Raw genomic sequence first — 24,820 nt, 5'->3', positions numbered from 1 at the left:
GTGCATCTATGTGAATGAGTTTTACAGTGTAGGGTTATATAAAAGAGAGTTTCACTTTCTATCTTACTCATTGAGTTCTCGCATCTCTTGTGCAGGAAAGATAGCTAGGTCTAAGGTAGTTGCAAATAAGCTTTCGCTCAAAGCCCCATATTGTGTTCAGCCCCTTGGAGCATCTACTAGCTCAGATGCACTCCCTTCTTAACCTAACCCATCTTCCTCAAGCCGCCCTCACAAGGGTCCTCCTCAACATCCCCACACGAAACGCAAGTGGAAGCCAGGTACAGTGGCCTTGAGAGAAATTAGGAGGTATCAATGCTCTTTTGATCTCATCATACCGAAGGCAAGCTTCTCGAGACTTGTTCGCGAGATTGTGCAAGACCTCTCCCACACAGAAAGCAGGAGGTGGTTTTTGGTACAAGGTCAGGATAGACCTAATCACTTCATAAAAGAATGTCTTCATGCTCTACAATGTGCTACATAGGCCTTTTTAGTTGACTTGATGATGACTGATGCTCAACGTTGTGCAATACATGCGAAGCGCATCACTGTAACTCTCAAGAACTTCCAACTTATAAGAAATCTTCAAGCATTGAAGGATACATTCGTTCCAATGGAATGAACACAGTTTGTAATGTTATCTTTTTTGGCATAGTGTTATTCTCGTGCATTGGATATATGACTATGTCCTAGTGCAAAACTATTGTATGCGCCCTTAAAATATGAATTAAAATTTTACACTTGTCCTTCGCTCTCAACTTTGATTGTGCATCTTCGCTATATTTTCAATTCTTCCTTGCAGTTTTTGTTAGCACTATCAATTTCAATAGGAATAACATGTAAAAATTTGCCATTTCTTGTTGCAGACTTTACTCCTGATGCCTTTATATAGTCTATGTGGTGCGAAGTTTCTAAGGGTCAGTAGTCGCAATGTTGATTTCTTAATTATCAATTTATCTATAATTTTGGTGTGGGATAATTTTTAAAATACTAAACTGTATTGGAATGCGATGAAACTTCACATGCATACTCGTTAGGTGGCCAAGAGCCCAAATTATTTTTTTTTGAAAAAAAAAATGCATGGGCAGGAAAGTGGCTCCAGACACTAGACTTCAGACTAGGGGTGTAACACCAATCTTCGAACCAGGGGCCTGCAAGCATTTTTTAAAATAATAATAATAATTTGGGCTCTTGGTCACCTAACGAGTGCGCTTGTGAAATTTCGTCACATTCTGATACAAGGTTATGGATTTATGATCACACGATGGACAGTGCATATAAAGCTGCATTAACCCGGTTTTGGGGTTTGAATGGGTTAAAAGTTCATTCTTCTTCTCATTTTCACATCTTGCTTTCTTTGCTTCCTCCATTTTCTTATCCCCAATCTCTGGCCGTCTTTCCCTCCTCGAGCTTGCATGGCACGCACCAAGCAAGCATGTCACCGTTTTGGCCTCGGGAAGACCTCACACCAAGGCCCGCCAGCTGGAGCACAAGGTGGAGCCTCCTCTAGTACAACAACAGGTGCTCCCCATAGAGCACAAGGACCACCACAGAAGAAGAGGAGATGGAAATTGGGCATTGCCGCCCTTCGAGAGATAAGGACAATTCAACGCATATATGAGCTTCTCATCCCAAAAAGTTCTTTTCATAAGGTTGTTTGGGAAGTCATGCAAGACTTGGAGATGAAAGGGATGGGAAGATTTTGGGCACGAGTACGGGATTGCCCACCAGCAGGAAGGTGGACTGCTACAGCTATGGAGGCCCTACAAACAACTGCAGAGGAGTTTCTTATCGACTTGTTCGATGATACATAGCTTGCGACCATCCATGCAAAGCGTGTCATAATCACAAATAAAGACATGAACTTTATCATTTGACTTTGACACAAGGGGACTCCACCATTGTTTACTAGATTAATGATGCAAGGTTTGCAATGAGTGTTATAGCACCATAACATCTTGGAATGCCAAATTTTTTTGTATACTCTACCACATTGGAATATTTATTTATATATACATAATATCTCATGCGATGTGTACTGAATTCAAATAATTGAGTAAAGTTGTTTTGTTTTGTTTCTTGAAACGTATGACTCTTAATTTTTGTTTAATGTACGAACGCATCGAAAGTAGTAATACGTACGGATACAAGTTACGTTATTGCTTATGCACAATAGCAAGTGCAGTACTACACGTTGAATTATGTTAATGTATGCAGATGCGTCATTCACGTACCACACATTATTGTCACACTTACACAATCGCAAGTGCAGTACTACGCATAGTACTACGCGTTGAATTATGTTAACGTATGCGAATACGTCATTCACGTACCACACATTATCGTCACACTTCTACGAATCACACATTTATTTAATACATATTTATTTATAGGAACAAAGTAAAGTATCTTATATTCATTAAGAAAAATACATGTGATGGCTACTAGTGATGGTATATACAAAAAGCCAATAGCCAACAAGAACTCTCAATTATTCCTTGGCTTTTTCATCGGTGGAGAGGAGGGGCCAGCTTCCGATGAAAATATAAGTTCCTTATTTGCTTCAAAAATGATACACTCCCCCTTCAGCTCTTTCTCCAAGAAAAGCGGATTTGACACTTTAGCAAGGTCACCTAATCTAGCAAGCACACGCATTGCTTCACCACGCGTTTGGTCAAACAAGTAAAGAAGCTTTGACCGCTTGATTAGCACCACCTTCTCCAAGCTAGATGTCACATGTATCGCTCGAAAAGGTCCAAACTTGGTTAAAGCTCAAATTTTCATGATTATTTATCGTCCTCCTAGTGAGCACTTCTATTAAAAGACCACCAAATCTGCAACAATGTTAACAATATACTCCTTCAGAGCCGAATCCTTCCATCGATTTGCATATCGAGCTCCTCCTTACCTTAATGTAAACTCATCTATATACAGTATGTCCTGAATGACAAAGTCAAATCAAACAATATATTTAGCGACTAACCTAGAGTTATCAGAAAGCAATGAAACTTGACGGTAGGGTGCGTCGGGTCCCCGGAAGTCCACCGGTGAAATCTTGGCCAAAAATTATGCCTGTAGCTGCCCTGTCTAAAGTCTGGCTTCTAGGGCCATCCCGCACAAGGTAATCTTCTTCAACCGAGGTAATATGCTCATGTGCTACTATGATGGCACTCGCAGTATCTAAGCTTGTGCCATTATATCTTCCAATCTCTGCCATCGTCGGATGCACATCCATGTAATCATAATCGATCAGGTCTTCCATCGAATCCCTGATTAGGATGGAAAATAACTCTTCTTCCTTCATTTCTAAGTATTGTAGCACATCTGATAGAAGCAAGTATTGTACACCATCTACTTCAATGGGCGTCAAGGAGGCAAGGTTGGGTTTGTCGACTTGTGGCTGTTCTGAAGAAGATGGCACCATGAGAGCCAACCCTTGCTCTGCCACCACCCGATGTTCCTCTTCAACATTTATGAGCTCTTCAATCAGTTCCTCTAGGGGTGTATCCAATGCAAGGAGGTAAATTTCCAATGCACAATCACACTCCACGAGATCCAAAGGTGATGTACCTGGTGCAGTTCCCATGGGAACAGTGCATACTCTATGTGAAGGACTACATGGGCCAAACACCTATTCACCACTTTTTGGTGATTCTTCCTTGCTTGAAATACCATGAGCTATTTCAAAGGCACCCAAGTCATGTCGGATCCCTCGATGGAGTATGTGCATGTAGCAATGGTGCTCACAAAGTCTTCCAAAACATGAAGGGGGGGATCCACCGATGAGAACACACTTTCAAGGTTGAAGTTCTTAGAGAAAACCTAGAATATCTCATCACCCTAGTTGGCAAAGATAGTCTCGTGGATCCACTCATCAAAGTGTGCACAAGCATCCATCATAATAGGTAGGAGGGATGTGGTGGATATAAAGAGATGAAGAGAGAAAGTGTGAAATGAAACAATGAAACAAGAACTAAACCAGTTCTACCTTAAAAACCTTAAGTTTTAAACCATTAAGGGTTGTTCGCATACGATATTTAGTTATGGCTTTACTTACGTCTTTGTAAAGTTTACATGCATATGTAAATGTGTTGATGTGGAAAGTGTATAACAAGTGTTTGATTTTGCATAACTACCATAATTTTTAAATATTGCAAGTTTGTAAGCGACAATATTCTATTGGCCAAAAAAACCCAATAATTTATAGGTGTTGGAAATTACAACTTGTGGTGTTGGGATTTTTAGGGAGACTCTACATTTCTAAAATATGTGGAGCCACACACTTTCCGTTGGTAACAATATCCTCACCTCGACTTCGAATTTTCCTACCATCTAGTTTAAAATAGAAGCTAACAGGTGGATTTTGCATTAACATTGTAATTTCCTGGCGCATTATACTCAAGGGCCAATCATCCTCCATTTGCAACACTTGGGACTCGCAGCCCTCACAAATGACAGTAACATCCACATCTGCACTTTCATGCATGTCTTGATCAAGGCACAACCATTTACCATTGAGCATCCTCCATCTACGATACTTGAACACTAGGCATAAAGTTTGTCGTGTGACAAAGTATCTATAATTGGAAAGGAAAGTTAGCCAATTCATCCCAAAGTAAGATAATAGTCAATTAAGAGAGAAAAATTTTACATGAAAGCCATGTCCCTTGTTGTGACTCGACACTCCACTATGTCAGGACTGTGAGTTATTTTTTATGTCCAAGTTTTGCCTAGAATCCTTGCTACATAATCCTTTGATGCATTTTTTATGACGTACGTGCTTTTGGTACATCTCAAACCCTTACATTCCTTGAACATGTGTGCAAAAATTGCAATCGGTATGGACCGGCTTAGATGCACATTCTTTGAGCCGGTGCTTGGCTTCATAGAATTCAATATGTCTGCTAAAATTTTTGTGCTACACATGTGCAAAATGTCGCTGCTACACAATGGCCATTCTATGCTATTGAGATTCGATATGTGCATAGACTCAAGGGTTTCATATTCTCGACTCCCCTTGGGCAATCTATACTTGGAGTCATAGAAAAAAAACAAGGTCCTCTACGAGCTGCTTAGCTGTGCGTCCCTCAAAGAGCAATCTACCAATTTTGAGGTGGTAGCACTTAAAAGAACCACTGAAACTCTCAACATTTTGCCACTCACAGCAATCCAAAGGGTATAATTCTGTAAATACGAAATAAGTTGTTACATAGGTATCATTAAATTTCTCATTCTCAATGAGATACTTACTGTTTGCAATGTTTCATTGAAAGGGCATAGTGGGCGCAATATGTATTTGTTTTTGCATGAATACATGTTGTACAAACGTCTCTATTACAAAGTGAGAATCAACATTCCTTTGTCTGAGAGCTAAAATTTGACCCTTCCAGTGCTTTGATACATCTGCAATTGCAAATGCTTACACCCTAAAAGCTCCCTTCATACTTGGACACATATGTACCCAAGATGACCAATGATACATATCAGTGATCCAATTCCCTTCTTCATCTTTTCTGTTATGTACTTCTATCGAGAGAATACTTGTTCTTCTCTTAGGCATTATAACCTACGGATTAGATGTAAATAAGTATGTATTAACCCCTAAATAATAAGCATTTTAAGTATGTCTAGTAATCACCAATATGCCATACAAATCAACATGGCATTAATAGATGTTTAGAATTTTGTAAACAGACATAAACATCAATATCGAAACGCATGTGGATATATACATCAACACAAAGTATAGATTCAATTTCAAGGCATCACTTTAATCATACCATTTACATGAAATATAATGAAAAGAATAGCACAAGAATACTCGAAGAATTTTGCCAAAATAAATTTTATTATAATTATAATGAAGAGGAGTGTGATTTGACTCAATACATTGTATGAAATGTGGGTATGTAGAGTAGTTGTTACAAGGATAGTAGCCACATGGCATGCAAATCTTAATAGGCACATTGGATTGACACCTCAGATATTCTAAGACTCAACACATTGTGTGTTATATGGATGATATGATACAAGAGTTTCATGGATCATTGCCAATTGGCATGGAGATCCAAATGGACACATAGGACCAATAAAGTTGAGGATTTTTCAACCATCGACTTCCAGCAAATCCATATCATCCAGCACAAAGGAATCACTCACCACATCAAAATAGTCAATTGAGAATTATATGCTTCACCTAAACCTTGTACAATACCTGCATGTACAAAAAAACACCTACATGAATCCCTTTTAACAAAAATACTTGCATAAATCCCTTTTAACAAAAAATATCTAGATAATTGCATGAATAGGAGCAATACAAGACAATGCCAATTTACCTATAAGCTGATCTGCTGAAGATAAGATTGAATCATTGCTAATCAAAACCCATTGCAAATGATGGACATAAGAAAACATCAATCCCATCAAACATAAAAGTCACTAATTAAATGAATAAACTTTGGTACCACAAAATATGGCAGATTTACCTATAAATTGAGCTACAGAATCTCTGCTCTACCTTATGTTAAGTGCTACAACAACAATTGATCCTTAAGTTAGAACTAGCATCAAACCCTATTGTAAAGATAGTAGAAAAGAGATAATGCAGAGAGAAAGAAAGAGAGAGTGTGTGAGTACGCGGGAGAGAGAAAGAAATGAACACCTATCCAATCTTGCCCAATTTGATCTCTGCAAAAGACAATAGCAAGAGTTAGTATTTACATGAAGGTATATTGAAAAAACAGTAGAAAATAGGAAACACAAAGAGAGAAAGAGAGAGGGAGAGAGAGATGAGCACTTATGCAATGTCACCCAAAATGATCTCTGCAATAAAACAACAACAAGGGCTAGAACTAACATTATGTTGTATTGAAAAGATTAAAAAACAAACAAACCAAACAAAGAGAGAGATTAACACCTTTGCCTCTTGCTCCAAATAAACTCTGCAAGAAAACAACAATTAGAACCAACATTAAATTCTATTAAAAACACAACATAAAAGAGAAACAACACATAGAGAGAGGGGGGAAAGAAATGAGAGAGAGAGAGAGAGAGAGAGAGAGAGAGAGAGAGAGAGAGAGAGAGAGAGAGAGAGAGAGAGAGAGAGAGAGAGAGAGATGAGCACCTCTGTCTCCTGCCCCAAACAACCTCTGCAATAAAACAACAATAACAGTAAGAAAGGACATCAAACCCTATTGAAAAAATAGCAAACAAGAGAAAATGCAAAGAGAGATGGGCAACTATGTTTTGCCCAAAATCAGGAGCTACATGGAGAAGAAAGTATAAAGGTAAGCAGAATGCTCAAAACCCTAATTACTCTCATGGAGACGAAAATTCATGAGTATAGAGAAGAGAGGGAAAGTAGTCAGTTGCTCAACTTTTGGGTCAAACTGATTTCATGAGAGAGAAAAAAACCAAAATTGAAAATTCTCCAAAAAACGGGGGGAAATACGAGGTGAGGGAAACTCAATTTTTGTGTACTATTCATTCTCCATTTTTTAAATCCCCTACTATCCCTTTTTTTAACAGAAAACCCAAGATTTGGAGAGAGAAGATTCACCCTCCATGGACGTCACCATCTAGCCTTCCTATTGGACAATCCAAAAGGCCCACATCTTAAACTATATTATTTTTTTGGGCCCATTTGTGAGTTCATTTTTTTCTTAATGGAGGACCTAAAAGAGATAGCAAATATTCTAATTCTCTCCCTAATCAAAATGAAACTTGAACTTGAATCCTTGAATCAAGAACTATCAAATCCTTTTCAAATGTAGGCTAGAGTCAAGTTACTTAGTAGGATGCCCTACTCATTAAAGGGCAAAGGATTTCTGTAAAATAGTTTGTTATAACTAGTGCAATTGCAGCGATCTAGAAGCATGTGATTGAGTTAACAAGCCCTTCAGAGTGAAGGGGAGATGACTCCTTGCTTAGAAGTTTGTGATTCTTTCCCAATGGATTTGAACCCTCCTTTATTTTGCCTACTCACTCAAAAACCCAAGCTCTTGATTACAAAGGTTTGTGACCAGTGGCACGATGTGTGTTTGAAATTCATCTAGGTCTTTCAAGGAAGTTGGCCAACTTAAACAAGAGTATAACATGTTTGATTAAGAATTCCAATGGCTAATTAAAGTAGTGGGCAAAAGAAAAAGAGGGTGACCCACTTCAGTTGTTGTCTTCAGTGATTATAATTCTTCTGAATTGAGATCAACAAATGCCTTTGGATGTGTAGGAAGTGTAAGGATTTGAAGTTAATGGAGTCTCTCATTTTCTTTATTTTGAAAGAAATATATCCCATCCTCAAATGTCAAGATGTGGAGGTGGAGAAATAGGAGAGTTTGGAGTACCACTCCCTCCACCAGTTAACTTCACACTCCAGAGGGTGAAAGAGACAAAATATGCAAAAGCATGCTAATACCCCTTCATTGTTTGCTTTGCAAAGAAGGTGAAGAATTAAAATACAATATTTTTTGGGGTTGCCAAGAAGCTCAAATATTGTAGAGGAAGATAGTGAAGTGTATCAATGGGGCTAGTTTCTCAGATAAGATTCATGCCTATTCATTTTGTTTTGAAAATGTTTCAAGATGGATGAAAAACAAATAAAGTCACAAAATGTTTTACAAGTCTTAGTAAACAAGTATATATATGGTCTTTCGAGGATGCTAAGGTACTTAGAAATGGCTTAAGCATTCATAGGCCTTGGTGGGTCTCATGATCTATGCAAGTCGGATGCCACCAACACCCTTAAAGCCGAGAAAGAGTATGGCTAAGTCTTTAGAGTTTTTGCTAAGTCTCTTAGCAAAGTAAGTCCCTAAATATAAATATAGTCTATCTTTGTCTTTAAATATTTTTTTGCCTCTATCTAATATAATTACGTATATGATTATAAAAATATATTAGCATAAATACACTCATAAATATAGTTACATACATGATTATAAAAGTATATTAACATAAATACACTCATAACCAAAGATCATGCCACAAAGCCAACAATTTATTCATTTCCAAAATCTCTATCACTAACTTGATGTAAATTTTTTCTCACAAATTGCTAGGATTTGCTAAGCATGCATTAAGCATATGCCCTTAAGATAAAGGGTCCAGTAAGGTGATGTCCCCTTAAAGCAAAACTCATCCCACCCCGCTTTAGTCACAATTTTACATAGTGCATCTCTTTTAGGCTCTTAAACGCTACACATAAGCTACGCACGATCAAACAATTGAGTCATGCAATGTTTTTTCTATATTTTGGGTTTTGTAAAGCTTTGAAACAATGCATCTTTAAGTGTCACTATATTGGCCCCTCATTATCACTCTTTTGTAAACTCTTTGTTTATAACTAGGTCGACTTGATAAAAATATCAAGATACCTCAATATTATATGTTTGAATGACACCTAATTAAAGTTCAACAATTTAAAAAAATTATATAACTCACCTAGAGAAAAAGATAGAATGGGGAACTATTAAATGACATCTATTGGCCCCTTTAGCCTACTGGAAATGCTAAAAATTGTTGGTGCAACTAACCATTGGTTTTGGCTTCTATGCGAAGAAACACTTTATTTTATTTATTTTATTTGGTAAACTTGGAAAAGAGAGAGCAAAATGTTAGTATGACAATGAATATAACATTTAAGAGACGAGTTCAAGCTTTTGAATGATTATTATGGATGCAAGAGAGCTTCAAAAGCAAATGTGATTGGATAGAGGAGAGGAGTCGGAAGTCGGAAGTCGGAAGCAGGAGAATTCTCATATAGTCGAAACTTGATGCCATCGATAGATCATTGATCACCGCGTTTCGCAGAGGCATCTTTGGGGCCGCACTCAGAGCTTCCTGGCAGCCATGAGCGAGGTCTTCGAGACGTACGAGAGGCAGTACTGCGAGCTCTCCGCCAATCTCACGCGAAAATGTCCAGCGATCAGCCTCCTCACAGGAGGTAGGTTTTCGGTCTTGATCTCCTGTCCAAAATCGGAGGTCCTTTAAGCTTTCCAACTGCTCAGTGCCGCTCTTCTGTTTCTCTGCAGAACAGAAGAAACAAAAGCTTCTGGAGATCCAAAGTGGCGTAGACGAAGCAGAGTCCCTGGTGCGTGTTTTAATCTTCCTTTTTCCATATCCTGACCGTCTTGTAACTGTGTTGATCTTCTTGACTACATTTTTGTTTTCCTTGTTTGAACGACTTGCTGTTCTAATAATTTCTAAGGCCTAAACCGCTGTAATCAGCCAAAATGGACAGAATATTGATGGATTGTTGACAATCTTTGCTTTGCATTTAAAGATCAGAAGAATGGACTTGGAAGCACGGAGCTTGCAACCGACTCAGAAAGCTGTTTTACTGACCAAAATAAAGGAATATAAATCAGACTTAAACAGTGTGAAGCGTGAGCTCAAAAAGTTATCATCGGATGCCCAAGCTGCCAGAGATGATCTTCTGAATGGAGGAATTTCTGACCCTTTATTGGTATGCTTTTTCCCTTATCAGGTTGTCTTTTTATTTTTATCTTCATAAATGTTCTTTCCTTCCTGGGTATTTTGACATGTGACAAACACAAGTTTGCAGGCCTCAGCTAATCAACGGGAAAGACTCTTAATGTCCACTGATAGGCTAAATCAATCTGGAGATCGACTAAAGGAAAGTAAACGGACACTTTTAGAGACGGAGGACATCGGAGTCTCAATTTTGCAAGACCTTCATCAGCAGCGGCAAACATTGCTTCATGCACAAGATACTGTATGGCTTCTTCAACCTGCTGTAGACATTTACAAGTTGTAAAATGCCTTTGGTTAAAATTCTAATTATGTATCCCTCAGTGAAAAATAAAAAAGCATCTTAATCATGGGTCATGGCTCTTTGCCAAATACTGGAGTCATAGTCTCTTCATACCCATTGTTTGGAGATATAGTCCAATCCCTCAATACCTGCATATCACACAGTTCATTCAATGACCTATATCTTAGGCACTGCCTCCTTAGCTATTACTAGAAATACGATGTCCAATAATTTACACAGTCTCTCACTTCCCTCTCCCCTCGGATATGAGTACCCTCATATTGAGTCGTTATATAGTTGATATGGTCCTCTCATCTCCCATTCCTAGGAAATGAGTTGTTTAAATCTATTACATCCCTCATAGAGATTGTCCAAAGTGATCCGTCCTTAATGATCCAAGGCTAGAAAGAGAGCACACGGAACAATGTTTGGGGTCATGGATTGTAAGTTGCACACACCTAAACATAATGAAAGAAAATGGAGAGAAGAAATGGCAAAAAATCCTATAGAACTTATTTAACACCAGTAAAATGGTGTGCAAGGGCGCAGATAAGAGAACATAAAGTGCAAATTTTGGATGACATGCATTTCTTGAGTGGTTTATGTTTTGACTCTAGCTACATAACATGCCTTAGATACAGCTCTTTATACTTGTAGACATTTATCCTCTGCCCCTCACAAGTATAGGTTTCTTGCAATGCACCTCCAATTGCCTTTTTTGTTAAGTCATCAAGGAGAGAGGAAAGTCTGTCCAACATGAACTGCATCTTGGCTTGCGAGTGGGCTGCCACACAAATTCTTTAACTTTAGTCTTGCTAATGAGGTGTAGGGCTTCTCGACATGATATTGGCCTTGTGGCCAACATGGCATTTACCGTGGTGCACTGAGCACTCCTTTCGCCCAAGTACATGTTTCCGTGTGTGTGAACTCTGCACATGCTGAACAGTAAGAATAGTGTGCTGGACAGTAAGAACAACGAATTTTGCACATGCTGGACAGTAAGGGATGTTGATCTGGTTTGTTGTACTGTTACTATGTAGTTGGGATTTATTTAGAAGAGATGAAAACCAACTGTTCACAGATTATGTATTTTGGAACATTACCATTTTTGTAATTTTCTATCTTTTAATTGATAAAGAAATACCGAGAGGGGCGCCGATCTTCGGGGCCAATCTGGTGTTGAGCGAGGGAGAGAGGTCTCTGTTTATGTGTGTGTATGTAAAGGGGAGGTGTTAATTGAAGGAATGACCGCTTTATGTAAGTCATAGACCGCTTGCGTTATCTTTAAGGGGAAATAAATATTTTGTCACCTTTGTCTATGATGCTTCACGAAAGGTATGGGTTTACCCTATTCGTAACAAGGATGAAGTGCTTGACAAGTTTAAAAAATTCTTGGCATTGGTTGAAAATCAGATTGACAAGACACTTAAGTGTCTTCGTTTCGACAATGGTGGGGAATATGTGTCCAAGGCCTTTGTGACAGCAAAGGGATCAAGAGGGAGCTCACTGCCCCTCATAATCCACCCCACAATGGCGTTACAAAGTGTATGAATCGGACCATACAAGATAAGGTTCGTACGATGCTGTCTCATGCTGCATTACCCCATGGTTTTTGGGCAGAGGTTGTTACGATAGCCGTACACTTGATTAATCGGTCACCAAACAAGTCTTTGGCGGGGGGAGTTTCCCAAGAAGTGTGGTCGGACAAGTCATCTTCATATGCTCACTTGAAAGTGTTTGGATGCGAGGCTTTTGTGCACATTCATAAAGAAAAACGCAGCAAACTTGAGCCAAAGTCTTGTAAATGCATTTTTCTAGGATATGGTGACGAGGGTGAAATGGGGTATAATAGATTATGGAATTTCGAGAAAAGGAAAGTAGTACGCAGCAATGATGTTATCTTTTGGGAAGATCGCATGCATAAACAGCCCAAAAGGATTGAGGAGGTCCGTAGGGTTGTATTCCGGGAAGAAATACTTTTTGGATAGCAAAATGTGCTCGCTGTACAGCAGCAAATACCTGCTGTAAATGAACCTGTAAATGTAAAAAATAATGCTAGAAATGATCAGCCAGCTATTGCCCATGATAATGAACCACTACATGTGCAAGAATAGTTAGGACAGCAAGTTGTTAATGCTAATTTGCAGGCTGAAATGCTTGGACTGCAAGCTGAAAATGCTCAACAGCCAGCAAACAATGATCATTGGGTTAGGAGATCATCTAGGGCTACTAGATAACTTGATAGATTCATTTATGGTGCAAACAATGTGGCTGATTATGTTATGTTGACAGACTGTGGTGAACCGTCTTGCTTCAAGGAAGCAATGGACAGACAGGACAGTAAGAAGTGGTATAAAGCCATGTTGTCGGAAATGGAATCTCTTGAGAAAAATGGCACTTGGGACTTGGTGCAGTTGCGTAAAGGAGAGAAAACACTTCCATGCAAATGGGTTTACAAGATGAAGGTCACTTTTGGTTCCTCACCAAAGTACAAAACAAGATTGGTTGCGAAGGTACAAGCAGGAACATGGAATTGACTTTGATGAGATCTTTTCTCCTGTAGTCAAGATGACTACCTTGATAATCATTTTGGGCTTGGTTGCAGCTGAAGATATGGAGCTCATACAAATGGATGTAAAGACTGCATTATTACATGGTGATCTGCATAAAGACATATATGTGCAGCAACTTAAAGGGTTTGTTGAAAAAGGGAAAGAGAAGATGGTATGTAAACTCAAAAGGAGTTTGTATGGGCTGAAATAAGCACCAAGAGAATGGTATCATAAGTTTTATATATTTATGTAGTCTCAAGGTTTTCATAGAAGTCAAGTGGATCACTACTTGTACACCAAGAATGCAATAGATGGCAGCTTGATTATCTTGATTTTGTATGTTGATGACATGTTGATTGCTGGCAGGGATACTCATGCTTTGGACTCACTGAAGCAAATTCTTCATGGTAGCTTTGACATGAAGGATCTTTGTGATGCGAATCACATTCTTGGCATGTGAATACTTAGAGATAGGTCGAAAGAATTACTCTACCTATCTCAACAGGAGTATATTTCCAAGGTTTTGTAGCATTTCAATATGGAGGGAGGGAAAATAATTGGGGTTCCATTGCCTCCATATGTAAAACTTAGTGCAGAGGACAGCTCTACATCTGATGATGAGAAGGCTGAAATGGCCAAGATACCATATGCTTTAGCTGCTGGCAGTTTGATGCATGCTATGGTTGCTACACGTCCTGACATTGCCTTTGCAGTGGGAGTGGTTAGTAGATACATGGCAAACCCTGGAAAAAAGCATTGGGAAGCAGTGAAAGGTATTATGAGATATCTCAAAGGCACAAAGGAGTTGTGCATCTGCTTTGGAAAGCAAAAGGCATCTGTTGTTGGCTTTATGGATGTAGACTATGTTGGTCATGTGGATTGCAGAAAGTCCACTTCTGGGTATGTGTTTATCTTCGTTGGAGGAGAAGTCTCTTGGATCTTCAAGCTACAAAAGTGTGTCGCATTGTCTACTACAGAGGCAGAGTATGTGGCTGCCATTGAGGCATGCAAGGAGGCTTTATGGCTTTCACGTGTGGTAGGAGAGCTTGGTGTTACAGAGTTCCCTGTTCTCCATTGTGATAGTCAGAGTGCTATCATACTAGCATGGAATCTCGTCTTTCATGCAAAGACAAAGCACATACAGGTGAAGTACCACTTTATTAGAGATGTACTTGACAGCAAGAGCATTGAGCTTGTCAAAGTGTATACAAATGATAATCCTGCAGACCTTCTCACGAAGGGTCTTCTAGCAGAGCGGTTTGCTCATTGCCGATAGATGATGGGAGTCGGATAGATATATGTATTTTAGCTTTGTACATACTTAGACTTAGTTGATTCTTTTCCCCTCTTAAGGCACATTGCCTTTAGGTGGGAGGTTGTTGGGAATAAAGGCTCTCGTGCCTTTTAAATGTGCTCGGGTGTGAACACGCCCTTAGCACTTGTACTTTCATATATATATCTATCTAAAAACCTAAAGAGATATACTCTCGTTACTGTACCCACAAATCGTGCTCACTCACTACTCTACACTCTCTCTCACTCTCTCTCTTGCTAGTAAGCACTGAGTGTCTCGATCCTCGCGCTTTGCGTCACTACATTTTTAGCTGCACTTTTGTTGAAGGTAAACTACACAACTTAAAAGAGATATAGAGAATCCAAATGTAGAATGATCAATATATCACAACATAGACATGTAGAAGGGTAAAGGATGCCAATAGTGAACCCTTGATGCACTCCAACCCTAAATGCAGTTGTGCACTCTCACAAGCTTTACATCCTTGAAGTACACCTCGTTGCCATGTCCAAGAAACTCGTGATTAGTGAAGACTAGCACGAACTCTCTTGCTTATTGCCTTTGATCGCTACATACTTGTTGAGGACAATGATGACTATTGCTGAAGATGATAACAATCAACTCACCACAATCCAATAGAGATGTTGATCAATGACAATTGCAAAGCTGGTCTTAAATAGGGATGTGAAAAAGGGATAGTCTAACTAGTAGCTTGCCTTCTGATTCTAATGGGCAACCTCCATTTTATGGTTGTGAACAATTGGCTAGACAAGCATGTGATGATGTGGCAAGCTAATTGCATGTGGGCAAACAACATAAATGGTTGGCAAACTAATGACATGGTGGGTAGTCAAGTGGTCATGAATTTTTAACTTAATGCTTTTGGGACAATTAAGTTGTGCACATGTGGTGCATATGTGAGATTATGTGTGGTGGATAGGTGCTAGTGGTGGGTACTTGGGATAGATTTTGGTCAAAGACATTGAATAGCCTCTTGGGCATGACTTCCGGTGTCATGGGGATTAGGGAATTAAATCATTTAATGTCTCTAACATTTGTTTGTGGAGTTCAATGCTTTCAGTGGAATCTAAAATTCGGGTTGGGGGGTGGCCAAACTTGGGTATTTTTCATTTAATTGAACTATTAAAGAAATTTAGTCTAGAGGCTAAGTTTTGCATGGGTGGTTTGCTGCTTGGCATGCAACCATGTTTAGAGCCATTCAAGGTTGGAGAGGGCATTCTAGGCAATTTTTAGAGGGAGAGAATAGCTGAACCATTGTTGGCTGCAGGGCAACATGTTCTGAGGGTCATTCTGGAGTATTTGACAGTGGCAAAACCCTAAACAGCAGTAGATGACAGCATTTAGGTAGCATTTAATGCTGGTGACAGCATTTAATGTGTAATTTGCTGCAAGTGACCTGTTTTGGGTTATGCTCAGGGGCTGAAAATCAGAGGATCCTCTCTTCTACTCTCTCTCTCTCATCCATACATAATGGATGTGCAATCTGGTGGTGAAAATTCATGATTCGAGCCTCATTTATGGGCCTGAAATATTGCAGTTGGGATTTTGCTGATCCCACGTCTGTAACCAGCAAGCATTAGTGTTTGCATGGTTGCCTTGGGATGCATGCATGCATTCCTCAGCTTTTTTTGAAGGTTGCTGCAGTAAATTCAGTCAATCGACAGCAGATTGTGTGAGATTTGAGGTCTACAACAGGGTTGATTTGCCTGCAAGAGGAGAAGAGTTAATTTGGTTCCCAGGGATGCGCAATCAAGGGGCAAATGAGTTTTAGGGTGGCTAGTTGCAGAGAACAACATGTTGTTCTGGAGCGTTAGGGATTGAACCTCAGTTGGCTAAAAACTAAGGGGATTTCAGTTGACGGAACTTGGAGGTATTTCGAGTTCTCTCAATCTGGTCTCCTAGGGAAGATTTCAATTGAAAGAACTCGGAGGCTTGGTTTCTCCAATTTCAGAGCTTTGGGCTATCTCAATTGTAATCCATTTCTGGAATTAATATGAAAAGACATACTCTTAGGGGGTGCTAAGGCTCTAGGGCCAATTAGTTTTGGCTCCTCTCTCTTCTTGAGGGTAATTTAGTCTAAAGTAGTAAAGTGCTGAATTCTCATTTGATTATTTGTTTAATGTAATAATTACTTTCTGTAATAATGGTAAATCAGGGTTCCACCACCCTTCTCTGATAAGGAAGACTGGTTTCAAGGTTCCATCGCCAGGGTACATTGACTCCCTTCAGTAGATGGGTTTGTGGCACTTGATCGCAAGCCATTATTGCAAGCAATTTACTGAAATTGTTTTGAGCTATGGTCAAATTCAACTAGCATGTTTTCAAGCAATGAAGAATGGTGAATCTTGTTATGGTGATGCCTCTTTGTCTGAGAAGTCAAAAGACAATGGAAGTAATGCATTGTCTAACCATGGAATGGGACTTCAGCATGGTTAGCATGTTGAGAATGCTGGATTTGGTCATGAAGTTTGATCTTCAACACTTAAATATGCTGAAAATCAACAGGAAAAAGAGGATTCGGATGCTCAATTGATGGCAGCAGTGGGCACTTTGTCTCAGCTTACCAAAGACCCATGTTTTACTGAATTCATGCACTCATCAAAGAAGGACAGCAAGAGTTAAAAGGGAAAGGCACCTCTTGATTCTTTGGAACAGCATGTACAATGACCTCAAAATGCACTCACTGCATCTAATGAATAGATGCAAATGTTTGCTTTTTAACAAGCTCCACAAATGCATGGGAGTTTAGGAAGTGCACATCCCTGTGCCTTTGGAATAGCAAGCTATGTTCTAAAATGTGGGGCATCTTGAATACTTTGATGTGGATCAGTCTTTTATGATATGGCTGGTCATGGTACTGGTTACTCTGGCATGCATGATAAGAATATATTTGGTGCACAGGCAGGGATGCATGGACTAATGTAGTTGAGAATGGCAGTTGGCATGCATAATCCCATGTATAGTCACATTGGTATGGTATCCAGTACAAATGAAAATGTTTGGTAATGCATTTGGGGTTCTTGGCATACTTGGTACCTATGGGATCGGGGCTCGTCTATAGAATGTTACGTTCAATGTTGGTCAAGGTGGTATGGTAGCAAATGCAACATTTTTGCAGCCACTTGTTTATGACAATTTGGCACCAAAGGGCAAAGCAAAGGACTTCAATGAAGGGGGCAAGGTTGTTAAGTTTGACACTTTTAGTGGCGGTCAAGATAAGCCGAAAGCTTTGGCTTTTATTGAATAGTTTGATGGAGCTGACTCTAGGAGTAACTTCACGTAATCATCAAAAGCGTAAAAGTCCGCAGCTTTCCTTAAGGGTATTTCTTTACTATGGTGGACTTCTCTTTTGATGTAGGGTAGAGTACTATCCACTTAGAGTTCAATTTGAGCAAGTATTTGTTGCAGCTTGATTGACAAGCACATATGAGGTGGATGTTATGATCACTTGTGAGACAAAATGGATGCTTCACAGTGTCCAACTCAAAAGTACAATAGGAAGTTTTGGGAAGCATTGTCGCTAGTTTCTTCTTATCTGTATGTGGCTATCTTTGAGAAAATTGAGAAGTATTGTTGTGGTTTGCCAAAGGAAATTCGTGATTTTCGCATGAAAACTATAGCATGTCTTAGTTGGTAGAGAGAGTGTACAATAGATTTTATACTGTGTGGAAAGTCTAGTGACAATTCAAAGGAAAAGGCAGCAAAGTCTAAGAAGCATGCAAAGGTATCATCTAATGCTGAGGAGAGGAGGGATGGTCGTTCAAATCTTGGAAAAATAATGTTGAATGCAAAGAATTGTTTGCTACAAAAATAAATACGTTGTATGTAAACAGGAAGGCTATAAGGCAAAGGATTATCCTAGGAGGTAACAAGCTGAAAATTTTGAGGATTTGGGTGATGCTAAGGGCAAAAGTTGAAACTAGCCTTCCTTCTTGGACGGGGTGTTAAATGACCCGATTTCATCTTAAATTACAACAAACATGAATTCAAAAAACTGAAATAATACTTTACCACTTAAATCTTGGATAGTGGACACCTGATTGGCCTCAACAAGTGATGCTTCTTGTAGTATTTTTTAAGCTTGTATTGCTCCAATTTGAAGTACTCAAGATATGGATTGATCTCTCTTCAAATTTCAATACAATGGGCTGTCACAAATGACTAGTAGCATCAAAGATCAATTGCCCCTTGATTTGGCTAAAATTTGGGCAAAACTTGCATTTAGGACAAATTAACTATAGATGAGCACTCCCCCTCAAATCAGCTGTCAATCCTTCTATTGCAATTGCTACTTGGATCATTGGGCTTCCATTAATGGGCACAGTTCTTGCGGTGGCTGAGAATTTGAAACCAATCTTCCTTCTTGGGAAGGGTGCTTTAAACCTAATTTAACTTAAATTATAGCAAGCATTAAATACACAAATTGAAATACAAAGGTGCCACTTAATCTTGGACAATGGACACTCCCTTGGCCCCAAAACTAGTGCCCCTTGAAGTACTTCTTTATCTATTATTGCAATTGGATGAAGTACACTGAGATTGCTTTAATCTTGTTCCTTTCCAATACCTATTTTGTTATAAATGACCAACAAGCCTTCAAACTAATTGGCCCCTTGGTGTGCTTGGGGATTGGCTGTCAATTTACTCCTTGCAAGATAAATTTTGTATCAAACTTAATGCTAGTTGGTTGGCCTTTTGAAATTCTTTGAAATCCTCAACTTTTAGCTGCTGAATTTCAAGTATTAGATCCTAATTTTTGAGCACTCTTTCGAGGGTAGTTGGTAAATGTAAATTTTTACTTGTAGATTAGTGTTTAGCAGTAATAATTGTTTAATTGCATCCTCTTGGGGTTGAACTTGGTTGAGATCTCTTGAGGATAGTTGTGAATTGGCTAAGAGAATGGAGAGGAAGTTTGAAAGAGAGAAATTTCAAAGTTTTATTGCCAAAATGGTTGATTTGATTGCAACCCACCATCAATAGGAGCCCCACATGCAATCTTTTGCCCTTGAGGGCTCCAAAAATTGTTGTCACCTGCCTAGGGTAGCTTATAGGGCTGTCACCTACCTCTAATGGCCTCTTGATGAGTTGGACGTAGCTGTTTGATAGGCTCCAATGGTTGGGCTAATCACCAATGGTTGGAAAATTGCAACAACAGCTCTCTCTCTCTTCCTCTCCCAACATCCACAATGCTGAAATGAGGCTCCAATAGCCTCTAATAGCCTTTTCCTAATTTGCATGGGCAAGTTTTGTATAGTGGTAGCAAATCAAATTGATTTTTAGAATGTTAATTTTAAAAATTAATTCAATTATTAATTCTTGCTAAAAAAATCAACAAGTAATTAAATTGGCTAGGCCAATTTGTCATCCATGTAATCTTGAACATTCATTAGCCATTGAATTGACATCAATTAATTGTCTAATGCCTAACTTTTAACGTTACCATTGACGTTAATGGCTAATAAAACATTTTAGGCCGAAATATGTCACAAGGCACCACCTAGTCTTTGACTAATATAACTTATTAGAACTTTTTTGTTTGACACCTATTGATATCTCAATGTCCTTGGCTCATCATTGTGACATAGCTAACTTGCACATCACATGTGCACCCCACTTTTGCACATTTGATTAACAGCTTAATTGAATGCTAAGCAAAGCATCAAGTTTTCATATTCTTGTGATAGAGATTGTAATTTCGGTTGTAGATTAGGGTTTTGATAGTAATTTGCATTGATGCCTACCAATTGCTAAGGAAATTTGAGAATGACTGAGAGATCATTAAGGAAGATAAGAGATGATTGATGAGAGAGAGAATTTGGAATTTCGTTGTTGGAAGAGGGCATAATAGCAGTTGCTTGTTGATCAAGAGCCTCGTGGTCAAGTCCCACGTTGCTAGAAGCCTCCAAAATGTTGTTGCTAGCCCCAAACAAGGGTTGCCTACAGCCTCTAGTGCCCAAGATGTTGTCACCTACTTTGGCTAAGAAAAACTTCTTACTACCCGGAATGCACTCTCCCTGTGGTTGTCCACTACTAAAATGGTTAATCTTGTTCTCCACCAACCCTCAACAACCTTCCTTCAATTTGTATGGCATGTTCCTGCCTTTGCTACAAAGTGGCATGACTTCTAGAATGAAACTTAGCCTCTAGACTTAATTTTCAGCAATCAATAATTGGGGTTGATAATTTTTTTGTCCCTACCCATTAATTGGCTTGTGCTCATCCACATTTAATGTGCTAAGCCCTTTGATTTAAAAGTTTGCACATGTATTTTTGCTAAGTGGCGACCTTCGAATCCCAATTTTCAGCAATTTTAAATTGAATTTTTGAATTACTTAATTCTGAAAATTAATTTCAACTGAAACCAGCCTTCCTTCCGTGGATGGGTGGTAAATCCTTGATTACAACTTAATTACAGTAGCAAACAATAAATGCAAATATGAAAATACAAATTTACCTACTGATCTTGGACAATGCATACCCGATTGGTCCCAAAATTGGCGTCCCTTTTGGTATTTCTTTAGCTTTATTGAAGAAGAAGTTGATTTACAATGGGATTCTCTCGATCCCCTTCACAATCCAAACTCCCTTTGCTGTCCAAAGTGACCAGGAAGTCTTCAATCTGTTTTGCCTTCTAATTCGGGCACTTAATTGGCCTTCACCCACTTCATAGACGATGGAAATTCCCCAAATTCAATGGCTGGCTAGTCTTCCACTTGAATTTAGCTGAAATTCACCTTTAGTCCTAAAAAATCCGAGTTTTGGAGTTTCAAATTTTTGGCATGCCTCTTGAGGCTACTGCTAAACCCTAATTTACAACATTAGGGTTTACAGTAGAGAAATTTGCAATTTCTCAGTCTCCAAGGGTCCAAATGTTGAGATCTTTGGAGCAAGGCTATGAAATGACTGGGAGATGAGAGAGAAAGCTGTAGAGAGAAAATTCAGAGTTTTGTCGCAAAGAATGATTGAAAATCAGTCAAATGCAGCTACTGCCTTGCCACAACAGCATTAAATGTTGTCGCCTACAGCTGAGACATCCAAGTTAGCTGTCATCTTGTACCTGGATGCAATCACCCAGTTGTGGAGGGTCCAAAACTACAATCGCCTCCTCAAAACTGACTTGTGGCTGGCTGCAATGGTTGAAAATAGGTTGACCATGGCTACTCACAGTTCTCCCACATTTGCTACAGCAATAATCATCTCTTTTTTTCTCTTCTTCAGCCTTTTACTAGCTTGTATGGGCAAGTTTGCCGAGTGGCAATCTTCCCAAACGGTTTTTCCAATGTTATCTATCATTAAATATTAATTTTTCAGCCTTTAATGATTGAAAAGCAATCTAATAATTATTTCGATGCCCAAAAAAATAATTTGACCGGCCAATAATTAAATTGACTAGACATCTTCCACTCCTGAGTCTCTCTGTGCTATCTTTGACCATTAGATTGGCGTCAGGTACCATTAAACGCCACATCTCTAGTGTCACCAACTAACACTTATGGCTAAATGAATGACCTAGGCCAACAATTGACACCGGATACCACTAAGTACCTGTGCAACATAATTTAAAGTAACTTTTACCTTTGACATCCTATGATTTTTTGGAGCCCTGGGCTCATAAATTTACTCTAACCCTAGTTGCATCTCACATGTGCAACATTTACTTAATCATGTGATTAAAAATTAATCCACATGTTAAGTGAGGTTTCAAAAGTACATGTCCTCATGACATCAACTCTTTTGACCCTACCCAAAAGTAAGAATGCCCATCCACAATTAATTTGGATAGGCCATTTGTAACCATGAGTGGTCCCCAACCTTAATTGACCCCTAGATTGGCATTAACTAATTAATTAATGCTAGTCTCTAGTGTCACCACTGACACTTGATGGCCAATTGTCTTAGGGCCAAAATTGACACCAACTGACATCCAAAGCCAAGTTGGCATAACTTGTCAACTTTTGCCTGGCTCCTTGGGGTCCTTGGTTTGTGACCATGAAATAATTGCCATGTGCATCACATGTGCCTTACGACCTTGCACATTTACTAGTAAGATTAAAGCATCTTAAAAAATTCACGTCCTCTTGACAAAATGCCACTATTTTGCCAACTTGGCCCTCCCCAGTGATCTTGAACTCTTCGAGCTCATAGCCAAGGTTGATGCATTAGGTATGATGAGCTGCATAGTGGTCAATTCAATGTGCCCAATGCTATGGCAGGGAGGTACCCCTCTTGTTGGTGTTTGGGGGGTTGCATCTTATTTCAGGTAAAAACCTCACTTGTGTGTACTTTATGTATGCAACATGTGTCTCTTGGGGACTGTTCTGGCATGTCTGCACTTCTTAAACTCTCAAGACTTTCTAGGTCCCAAACAAACGAGGACACTTTTTAGATGTTCATGATGCTGAACCTGTGTTCATTGCAGTTGTTAGAGTCTGATCCTTAAGGCAGCAGCTGTCTCTTCATGTGTGCGCTTGAACCTTAATAAATTTGCAATAGTTTTTAGTGCATGCTGTGATTTTATTGAGTGATTGGATATTGCATTGATTTCACTTACTAGTATGGTTTCAGTTCATATTGTCTGCTGGTTATTACCTGCTTATTTGAACATATAGATTTCAGAGATGTGGTCTTCTACAAGATTTCAATTTGGAATGGGTAATTGAACAAAGAGTAGGCATTGAAATTATTTTCTTTTGGCACAGCTGATTGATGTGGATGACAATATTGGGAACTATTATGGTTTTAGTTCATATTGTCTGCTGGTTATTACCTGCTTATTTGAACATATAGATGTCAGAGATGTGGTCTTCTATAAGATTTCAATTTGGAATGGGGAATTGAACAAAGAGTAGGCATTGAAATTATTTACTTTTGGCACAGCTGATTGATGTGGATGACAATATTGGGAAGAGCAAAAAAATTTTGATTTCAATGACAAGAAGAATCAGTCGTAACAAGTGGATCATGGGTGGTCTCCTAGGTGCTTTAGCGGTGGCTATAATCTTCATTGCTTATGTGAAGTTCACCCGTGGTTGACAGGTTTACTGGCTTTAAATCTGATGTTACCAATTTATTATCTGCACAGATTTAGCAGATCTACTCTCAAATGTTCATGTATTATTTACTGTATTGTGCAATTCCATTCAAAGCTGTAGATTTTTAATTCTCACAAGCCTTTAGCTTCCTATGCTGTTTGAATTCATAAACAGGAATGGACCTGCTGAAAACTGAAAGCAGTTATATATATCAAGGCAAAACAGACAAACAAGAGCAATGTAATTGTAAGATTGCAATGAACTGTGCTTTGCGCCCGTTGTCAGTTTCATGTTGAAGTGCAGAACTCTGTGCCATTACTGTTGACAATGTTTTTCTTGTATTTTCTCTTCATAGTAGAGGAGGTACATCTGTGCACAGCAGTAGGCAGTATAGAGGATTCAGTGGTTAAATTTGTTTATGTTCTCTTTGAGACTGCCTTGGAGTTGGGTGTTTGTTTTCATACTAAATTTTTGCTTACTCTTTTCTCTATTCAAACAGATGTAACCAGAAAACACGAGGTGTGACCTTTGAAAGACTACTGCCAAAGTGTGATTGTACTTTTATGGATTTGGTACATCAAGTATGGTGCGATAACTTTGTACATGTACACCTCTAATAGACCATGCAAGTTCTGCACAAAGACCAATCAAATATATTTAGAATGTTAATTCTAGGCTGTTGGTGGTGTTTGATTTGCTTTGCTTCAATTAATGTAAACATAGATCTAAAGTGCCCTTTCCATTATGTGAGGCAGCTTGTAGCCAAACTCTAGGATGTGCTTCGTGTGATGAGGCAAATGGATCCACAAGTGGATTTTCACATGCACACACCTCTCTATTTAAGAATCACCACACAAGCTATAGTGACACATTCCCTTTTAATAAGTAACATGCGTGGGGGTGCACACACAAATGTATAACACACACACACACACACACACACACACACACACACACACAAAAACGCATACACTTTTTGTATCATTGTTCCATACATGTGAAGTTGTCGTGTGGAACCATGGCACACATTATGGTGTGATATTTGGACCATTCATGTACTAATGGATTGATTTTGTGCATAAATATAAAAGCCAATACATTCTTAATTCAATGATAGTACTAAGAAAGTTTGGGATGATTCCTAGATATGTGA

At 38.9% G+C, this 24,820-nt stretch overlaps 1 protein-coding gene across 6 annotated transcripts; it reads left to right on the top strand.

Moving 5' to 3' along the window:
* The first annotated feature begins 9,662 nt into the window (after positions 1-9,662).
* Positions 9,663-24,405, top strand: LOC148015544 (vesicle transport v-SNARE 13-like). 6 transcript variants are annotated; one of them, XR_015688307.1, is made up of 7 exons: positions 9,667-9,937; positions 10,026-10,084; positions 10,277-10,459; positions 10,559-10,729; positions 23,513-23,671; positions 23,842-23,907; positions 24,167-24,401. XR_015688307.1 is itself a non-coding variant. In XM_087664992.1 (5 exons), the coding sequence occupies exons 1-5, from the start codon at positions 9,844-9,846 to the stop codon at positions 23,482-23,484; spliced, it is 657 nt and encodes a 218-aa protein (XP_087521118.1). In that variant the 5' UTR covers positions 9,663-9,843; the 3' UTR covers positions 23,485-23,506. The 6 variants fall into 6 exon arrangements, 2 of the variants coding, with proteins under 2 accessions (XP_087521118.1, XP_087521119.1); XR_015688305.1 differs by having other exon boundaries at positions 23,842-23,913; positions 24,167-24,398; XR_015688306.1 differs by having other exon boundaries at positions 23,513-23,907; positions 24,167-24,404.
* Positions 24,406-24,820: the final 415 nt, after the last annotated feature.

This window comes from Lygodium microphyllum, chromosome 24 (genome assembly GCF_053477565.2).
Source record: "Lygodium microphyllum isolate KBCC chromosome 24, Lygodium_microphyllum_v1.1.10, whole genome shotgun sequence".
NCBI lineage: Eukaryota > Viridiplantae > Streptophyta > Polypodiopsida > Schizaeales > Lygodiaceae > Lygodium > Lygodium microphyllum.
This window is presented reverse-complemented; position numbering and strand designations above follow the sequence as displayed.